Source organism: Hyposmocoma kahamanoa, unplaced genomic scaffold (genome assembly GCF_003589595.1).
Source record: "Hyposmocoma kahamanoa isolate Upper Pololo Valley unplaced genomic scaffold, ASM358959v1 103, whole genome shotgun sequence".
Classification (NCBI taxonomy): Eukaryota; Metazoa; Arthropoda; class Insecta; order Lepidoptera; family Cosmopterigidae; genus Hyposmocoma; species Hyposmocoma kahamanoa.
This window is the reverse complement of record NW_020653344.1, coordinates 4,416,455-4,426,296: the sequence shown is the minus strand read 5'-3', so window position 1 is coordinate 4,426,296 and position 9,842 is coordinate 4,416,455. Positions and strand designations below refer to the sequence as shown.

Below are 9,842 nucleotides of genomic sequence, written 5' to 3'. Positions count from 1 at the left end.
CATCAGCTATATGTTCTTTGACGCGAGTACAAATACTAGGAAAAATAGTTTCATTTCCTATGTGTAACAATCGCGAAAACCTTAGAACTCGATGTTTGGAGATAAGTTTGTGTTTTTTTTTCTATCGTGAAAATCGTGTTCTCGCACCGTAATAGTATAAATCGCACCCCTCATGGACGAATGGCATAAGTTGAATTACGTCGAACATGTTTACTGCTCCATTAGATACAGAAAAATATAACCCACATCCTCTCCAATTGGAGAGAACGTGGATTACATTTGTCTGTATCTAATGTACCAATAAATATGTTTGACATAATTCTACTTATGCCATCCTTCCTTTTAATAATTCATCACATTTTACTTATAAAAATAAACATTTGTAAGTAGATCGTTCTAAATGGTGATAACTCTGCGTGGCAACTAATGAAAGCGCTAAACGCGGGAGTGGGGTTGGGGTAGTCAGAGAGGATGCTTGCAGGTTTGAACTTACTATCGTACCAAATACAGATCATTCAAGTCATTCTTTTTTCAAATTAAATGTATATTGTAAATATATTTTATTCATTATAACATCAAATAATTGAATCCAGTACAATAAAATAACGTCATTCAAACATTTTCCAGGATAGGTATTTCAATAATAGCTTTTGGTTTCTGCTTTATTTGCTTTATGCCTATTTTAGTTATATTATTTTGAAAATAAAGGTTGCAATACATTGAACGTATATGGGTCTTGTCAGAGTGCTTCAGCAGTGTGTCCATAATAAACGTCCGTACCCTTAGTATGTGTTGTTAGTCGACTGGCAACCGCATAAAATATTCTGTATAGAAAACTGTAATGCGCTTCGTCAGCGCTAGAGCGCTGTAAAAATTTCAATACAAAATTTTCCAAAAATTTTATATAAACACCGTACAGTACAGAGGTACAGTTTTACATGGACGATCGTAAATACGCTACAATATCATGGCAAAACTCCATTATGAAACGCAGTGCTAGAGCTTGCTGAAATGTGAGCTCCAACCTTTATAAATTCTTGAAACAAAACACGAAGCCTTGCAAATATTTTAGTTCAAGGCTAGCAGTTTGTGAACAAAAGTTTCAAGTTCGATTTAAGTTTACTATTTAATATTACGAGAACAATCACCATCTACTCGGTTTGCGTGTACACGTTTCATTATTAGACTCGGATATCTTATGGTTGTTTTAGACCTTGCTTTAAGCTTATTATCGACTAAAGCGGTGTTGAGGAGAGTTGTTATAGCAACCAACAATATTTAATTATTTTGAATTTATGATGTGGAGATATCAAAATTACAAACTACACACACACACACACCACATATTTTGCGGAATGACTAGTAAAATCCACAAAGTAATTCAGTGTTTTTTGAAACGTCTGGTCGGTTATTTTTTTATTTATTTTTTAATGATACTAAATGACGCGAGAAACAAGTCTTGCGCCTAGTGTTAAGCCACACGCCTGTCGATAACAGTTGCAGTGCCGCTCAGAGCTTTAAACCGCAAAGACCTGAGGAGCACTGCCACTGCGCCCGTCAAGAAATTTGATTCGACGTATGTCATGAAATGACCCCTCCCCTCGCCGTGCAGCAACAAAAGCAGAAGAGGTTTCTTACCAAAATGTTATTTTTCGAAATCGTCACTTTCATAAATCTGTTTTTTGATGTGTTTTTTTTTTGTCATAGGTGCAAGAAAACACTCCAAGCAACGATCTCATAACTCCTCCCCCTAAACCCGGTAAGTAAAAGTGCATTTTATATGTTTTAAAATCCAAACCCCAAGAATTCTATACGTGTATTATGAAGAACAGAAATGGAAAAAACTGAAAACTTTTATTTAGATGTGTATTATTTTATTGACGCATATTTATATTTATGTTAACCGTAGAAAAAAAACATTGAAGCTACATTAAAATAGTTTATTTACCTTTTTATTTGCGTTAAATTGATTAGGAGTGTGTGTAAAAGAACCGTTCCTCGATGCTAACAGATATGGAATTTATTAATTGAGACCTCCGGTAGGTTGGTAACCATCACACGTGACAATTTCTGCCTCGTCATTGCCACTCGAGGGTTTATCTCTATATGATCTTATCACACATCTTGTTTTTAACTGTACTCATGGACTTTAATATGACAATTTTGCAACTGATTGAAACGGCAACGAATGATATAAAGTATCCTCTGTTAGTTTGTCGACAGAATATCGTAAAGTCCTCATATAAAATACACTCGTAGACTTTATGTGACCAAATGTAAATTGCGAAATATCTTCCCCGGTAATAAATTCAGCTGCGCCTCTGGAATGTTCGCCGATGTACGAATAGATGAATTTGGTGCCATCATGCGAAAGAGACTGGCCTCTTGACGCGCAGAGTGCATGGCGGCGGTAGCAAGTTAGCGTTGCGCGCCTTTGAATGTTACTAATACTAATCATTCGAATGGGCAAATCATTTGCCTACGTCTATTCCAAGTACAATCATTCTACTCGGGTGAATGATTATTATGTCGGAACATCTCGGAACCATCCACGCTAAGCAGAAATGCTTTATGAAATCTTTGGATTACTAATGAATGATTATTTAGTACGTAGTAGGTCATTCGAGTACGAAAATTAGTAGGTTACTAATTTATCATTCGAATGACAGGATTAGTAATTACTAATGAGTCGAATATCAAAATCATTCTTAATCGTGCATCGCTATAGCAAGTATCATAGCTGGGCCCAGGCTAAATTCCTTAAACATATAACCTGGGTGTAGTGAACATCTATAATTAAATATTTGAATTTGAATAACTCCATACCGTTAGACTGCTGTCGAATAACTCAAAAAGAAGTTAGCTTGGCTATTGATATCGTAATATCGGTACTAAAAAAACCGACCTCAAAAGTCATTTATCCCCTACTTTGCCACTTAGAGGTGGAATATTTTCGTATAAATTTAAATGGGACCACTTCTGAGGTACCCTCTTTCCAATAAAAAAGAATCATCAAAATCAGTTTACAAATTTTATGAGTTATCGCGTAACATGCATACAAAAAACATACAGTCGAGTTGATAACCTCCACCTTTTTTGAAGTCAGTTAAAAATAAAACACAAAAACTCTAAACATTAGTATTTTTGTATACGTAAGTTTACGTATCAAAATTGTAAAATGACATTAACAATAGTGTCATTGAGCTCCCCATAGAACAGATTTGTTCACGCCTTGATATTTTTGTAAACGTATTTTTGCGCATCATATTGTAAAATGATATTATTTGAGAACTCGATAGAACAGATTTGTTCGCGCCTTAACACATTTGTGTACGTAAATTATAGTAATATTTGTAAACTGAGTGGATTAATTTATAGCATGAATCTTTTGAAAACCGTTCATTACAATATTCATGTTCGCAATGGAGCGCAACATTGTTATGTAATACTTAGCGTTTGTGACGCAAAATAACGTTTTTAAAATTCATTTCGCACGGTGTTAAAGTTGATTGTAGCTAAACAAAAGCCGTAGTGAATTATTAAGAGGCTATTTAATAGAGTGGTCGACTTTATTTGGTTTGAGAATCGGTTTTAGCCGCAAATATCTGTCTACAGCCGTCAGTTCTTTGACGAATTGTTGTTGGTAATATATAATTTGAAAATATAGAATACGCACAAATGTATTTAGATTGTCCCACGGTTGGGAATGGGTCTCCTCTAAAGAGATAGTTTAATCCGTTGTCCGCGACGTTCTCTAAGTGCTGTGAACTTTCTTCAATATGCAAAATGTACGTAAATTAGAAATTGAAATCCTGCGTACTTGGCCTCGCAAAGATTCTAACCGTCTCAATTGAGAACCATCCCTACCACTGATGTCACACGATATTGCGCGTATTTTGTTTCATTATTTTGTAATGTTTAAACAGATACAACGCGTCACATGCTGTCTGTTTACACAGCTCAGACACTTTATTGAAAAAAAAAATCGAAATAAAACAAAATGCGTTTGTAATTTTTTGACAAAATACGATATAAATATATAATATAAAATGAAAATTTAAAAATTTGCAATAAAACATTGATTAAATCGATCTAAATAAAAAAAAAGCTTTTCAACTATACATATAACATAAGCTTATAACATTTACAAGAACGCAAAACCAACCTCAAGTCCATCGAATAACCTGTATTGGTAGGAAATTAACATAAATTGCGACAATTTTTACACCTAAAATGAAAAAGTAAAAATACCACTTTTGTAAAAATACTGCAATATTTTAGAGATTTTACTAGTGTTCCCTTTAAATCTGCTGGTGTGTATATTTGCTGGCGAATGCGCTGCATGTGCGATGCACGCGCGCTGTTTATTAAGGGTCAAGTCACACTGAAAGAGCCGAGGTGCGCAGCGGCCGGAGGAGCTAGCACGGTGCCTCCTTGAACTAGTCGCTACAAGTCTCGCGCGACCTCGCGACTGCTCGCGGTACCTCTTTTTATTTTAGGAAATAAGATTCAAAATGCTAAGAAATACTTTGTACCAAAAGTGCTCCTCCGGCCGCTGCTCTTTCAGTGTAATTTGACTGCGAATGAGCGCGAGAGGCATGCGAACAGATCGCACTACTTAATGCACGTGTGCAGCTCGCGAATCTTTCGCAAACAGGCACTGTTTTATTCAAAAACAGTTTACGAAATACATTTCAATCGGACTGTGTGTTCGGTCATGATATTTTATTGAGACACTAGAGGCAGTTAATACGTATCGCGGGCACAGATCGCAGAGCGCCACCTGCCGGTGACGCGGCGTTATAAATTAAAAAACCAGCAAAAAATACAACACGCCGTTTGCGCATCCCGATGTTTTTTATTTCATACAATGAAACGATAAAAATTTTAAACAGTTTTCGTTGCCTCTTTCATTTGTGTATTCTGTTTGATTGTTGATTAAGAGCGGCGGTAACTCAGTGGGAGAACGGTTGCTTTTTAATTGAGTGGCGGTATGTACCAACAACTTTAATTTCTAAATTACGTACGCTTGCGAGTGTATAGTAGAAATATCCCTTAATAAGAGAAAACATCACAAATCTACCACGGAGCTGGGAAAACGTGTGAACTCCCCGTCCTAAAATAAACATTCTCCTTCGAGGAGACGCAGTAGTGGCATTTATAGTGCGTTGGTTGGATAATAACCTATTTCCTTCACGGAAAAGGTTAATTTATATTAATCCAAAAACTTAATATCGTAAACGTGAAAAGTGCTGCTATCACATGATGAGAGTCCTAAAGATCTGCATGAAACAAATGCATATGTAATATAAAAACAGAATAATTGTAATATTCTAACCCTGTTCTCATGCATTATTTTAGTAACTTAAGAATGAATGTCCGAAATAAATCCTTTTTTTATGTCTAATATTGATTTTTAATGAAAATTATGATGTGTTTGTACCATGATATTCATATTTTATTTTATTTTGTGAAATTACTCCACTAGTTAATTTGTTATAACCATTAATACAAAGATCGAACACTTAGTAAAATTTCCTTCGATCTGACAGGAGAGGATTCCTTTGAGCGTTATGTAATTTGATATTTAAATTAATGGTTTTGTTTTAAACTTGTTACTTTAGTTTTTACTATGTAATTATTTAAATTTATTTGTACCAAGCTCAGAACGTAATTATGGTAACGATAAGAAAAAATGTTGCCATTGTTAAAATCGAGTTTTTTCAGTTAATTAGTTATTATTATCGTATTATAACACAATTAACGCTCAGAAATCTGGTTATTTGTAGATATTGGTGTCTAATTGGTTTCATCAACAATAACTCTATTTGAATAATAAATAGATTCAGGCGTTAGCGGAAATCCGTGTTAATAAAAATGGAGGTAAATTAATTTGCTACTACACGAACCCGGCCAAGGTTAAGGGAGTCACCAGACGTATCGACACGACATCGCGTCAAGAGTCGATACTGCCTCAGCTTGAATTAAACATTTTCCCTTACTAATACGGTTCATTTTGGTTGGGTCGAGAAGCAGAGAAGAGAAGATACTGGCTTTATTTCAGAATTCGTTAAAGCCATTTGAAAAATGTATATCGTAGAAGATACGACGAAGAGACGTGTTTTATTTAGTTCAGTTGATATAAAAAAAATCTATATATAAAATTTCAATGTAAGTTTGTGTTTTATTTTTTCTATAGTGAAAATTTTTAGGACTCGTGTTTTCACATCGTTTAGTAAACAGTGCATAACGCAACGCAACACACTCTTAGCCCCGCACAAGGGACACCCAGTGTCACGGGTGCCATGAACACAGCAGTCCGGCATGATAACCGTTTGACCACAGAGGCAGTGTATATCATCAATTTACTAGAAATTTTAGTGTTTGATTCAACAATTTGACTATTTATATTTTTTTTTCTCAAAGGGTTAATTTTCTTACCCACCACTTTTATAAAAATAAATAACATAAGCGCAATTACAGTCACAAATACTACCACCAAAAATATACCCAACACACGTTTCGCTTTTCTACGAGGAGTCCTCACGGGCGTTGATGGCTCGACGCTCTGCCAAGGAATGAGCTGGCTCAAAACGGTAGGTTATATTTTATACCCCACTACCTCCACTATTAAATTATAACGATGGTAATGCACCATTTAACCTTTATTAGATTCTCAGAGTAGCAAATTAGTTTACTTCCATTTTTATGAAACGGTCTTACATTAATATTTCAGTAAGTTTATTACATCATCACTTCTGATGGGTCTAAGCCACGTCCATGCCTCCCTTAGTATTTAACATCCACTACGATCATGCGACAGTCTTATCCAACTATGATGATCTAAAATTTTGCACTAAGGCTTTGGATTGTGAGTTTCAATTCCCGGTAGGCAAATGAACTTTTCTTAATTGGTCTGGGTGTTCTGGGTAGCGCCCCGGAGTGAATTCCGTTGCTTCTGGCATTCTGAGAATTGCTGTGGTTGCACAAATTACTCAATAGTTACTATACAACAAATACATCACTCTCATACAAAATTGAAAATACCTTCGCAATAATAGCCTACTAAATCTGACGAATGACACTACGAGGAGAAAAGAAGGTGAAAATAACGTTGTCCGCCGTGTGTAGTCGTGCGGAGCCGAATATTCACAAATGAAAGACTTGTATGAGCGCTTGCGCCGATATCGGCGCACTCAGCGGTAGGCGCTTATCGTGTAACCTTGAGCGAGTGATGGAGCCCTGGTGCTTATCTGCCATTATTAAGATTATTACTATTATTGTCTACGGCCCGCCACTTAGACTATGTCGTCTACCAGTGTTGCTCCAGGATGTCTCAAGTTTTATTATCCACTTTTCGGTTATTGCACTCCATCTATCTATCATTACCACGTCTCACATTATGTCATGCTTTGCCCTATTTTGTATTTATTTAATTTTGAAAAACTTTTTCTTCAGTATATTGCTAGAAGGAGGAATAAAAATAAACTGCTAGTTTTTGACAGTCGTTTACACAAAGTCACAAATTAATTTATGAGGCAATGTATATAATTATGCGCTTCTATAATAAGATTCCAGTCTAATCATTACAGTGAAACAAAACCTTTATACGAAAGGTTATTTATTATAACGGCGGTAAATTCTTTCAATTCGGTTGTTAGAGCTATGACGAAAACTGATGTATTTCTTTAATTCACATACCGACTATGGAAATTTGAAATGTCGTATGGGGCATTTTCCCTTACGACAAAATGTCCCTTATGACAAAATATCCCTTACGACATTTCAAATTTCCACCGTCGATAGAAAGGTAATAATTTTGTTGATGTATCGAATTTTAAAATGTCGTTAGGGACATTTTGTCGTACGGGAAAATATACCTTACAACATTTCAAATTTCTACCGTCATAAGAAAATCTGTTTGCTGTGTTTGATGCTAACTGTACTGTAGAGGCTAACTGAACGATGCGAAAGGGTGGTAATTCCCACTCCGTTCTGTCACTCAAAAATTCATTTTTTTATTTCATGTCACAGGTCAAACACATGACAAATAAAAACCTCCCACAACGTAGAAGCGGCCTAGCTGTAGCATTCAGAATATTACACAAATACATAACAACCAGGACTTTAAACGTGTACCTAGCAGTACAGCCCATCTGCCAATGCCATCTGTTAACAATACATCGTCAAAACAAAAAGCAATTTCGATTGTACTCCACCCTGTACAGAAGTAACAATGGACTTTGTAATGCATCGAAAAAAAACTATTTCCACAGTTTTGGTACTCTGTAAACTATATAATATAGGTATAGCGAATCCGCATGAAATTTAGAAGAAGAACAAAAGTCAAAACCATTTTGCGGTATACATTTCTCTAATGCTTTTGTCAGTGCAGCCCAGCACAGCTATCTTCTTGACTTCTGTAAGGCTGCTCATTTTCATCATCATGGTCAACCAACATCAACCCATTGCTGGGCATAGGCCTCTTCTTTATAGCGCCAATATTTTCGCTTTTGCGCCATTCGCATCCAGCGCGATTCCGCAAATGTGACGATATCGTCAGACCATCGGGCTGGTGGTCTGCCCATTGGACTTTTTGCTCCTCTTGGTCACCATTCCGTGACTGCTTCGTTCCATCGTCCGTTTTCTCGTCTAGCCAAATGTCCCGCCCACCTCCACCTTCATGATGCGATTACCCACGTCATCGACCTTCGTTTTACGTCGAATTTCGACGTTCGGTACACGAGAGAAATGCCCAGCATAGAACGCTCCATCGCTTAGTGAGCGTCCGCACCGTAGGTGAGGATCATTGGGACACATTGATTATAGACCTAGGTCTTCAGGCACTGTGGGAGTTTCGACTTAAAAACGTCCTCTAGCTTACCAAGTGCACACTCTGATGCTCACTTTGACCTCCTTATATTTACTTACTGAATGATATTCTCGTCTTTCTCTCCTCTTTTCTTCTATCTTAAATTCGTCATTACCGCTGTTTGCGGCTTAAAAAAAAATTTAATTACCAAGTTTGATTTTGTAGACACGGATTGATGATGGTCAGTGTACCTATAACGTATGCATCCTATCACGTCATGGACAGCCACTCACGTGTGGGCCACATAACGTGATATATACACCCGTGTAGTCAGATTATCAGCGAGCTGTGCGAGTGACAAGTCTATGTAGACGGGAAAGCCGTTAAATTAATTGCACGTTTGTAAATGTCACTCACATTCACATGGTGTTCCCTACGTACATTTAGAATTTGTATTCAACAATGGATTTAAAATGGAAACATAGTCCTTTGTTCTTAACAACTCGTAGTTATTACGTGGCGGTTACAACTTCGTCTTTTCGATTAGGTTTTATAGTTTTCCTATTTGCTTGAGTACCTGATTGATTTTTATGTGAAAGATTTCGCTCAAGGAGGTACTACTGTCACCATATCTATTTCAACCACCGTAATGTGAACATTAATGCGTTCTGGATAATGCAGTACAGTACTATGGCTCTAGATTTTTTTAATTTAGTTGTTATTAGTTACCATCAAGTATATAACCAGAAATAGAGACGAAAAATGGGCCATCCATCCCTGGCAACTCATCAGGCAAATGGGCCTTATATCACTTTTAAATATCAACTCTCCATTGCACTGAAATCACAAAGCTGAAATAGTACAGCGCCAACACTTGACCTGTGTGTACGTCTCCGTATATTTCGAAAACATTCTGTTTTTATTGTAATAAAGATAATATCTCTAACTATGGGGGGCTGTTCCATTCGGTGGTGTGGGAAAACAGCAAAACATCTAATTACAAAACAAACGTAATCAAATTTCATGGGTA

The 9,842-nt window shown here is 36.5% G+C and overlaps 1 protein-coding gene across 1 annotated transcript in view; it reads left to right on the top strand.

Moving 5' to 3' along the window:
* The window catches only part of LOC113238078 (AF4/FMR2 family member 4-like), a 147,653-nt gene that overhangs the window by 74,789 nt on the left and 63,022 nt on the right, over positions 1 to 9,842 (top strand). Inside the window, exon 8 of the mRNA XM_026474803.1 lies at positions 1,708 to 1,759. Coding sequence (XP_026330588.1) covers positions 1,708 to 1,759 — 52 coding nt within the window. The remainder of the gene's footprint in view (positions 1 to 1,707; positions 1,760 to 9,842) is intronic.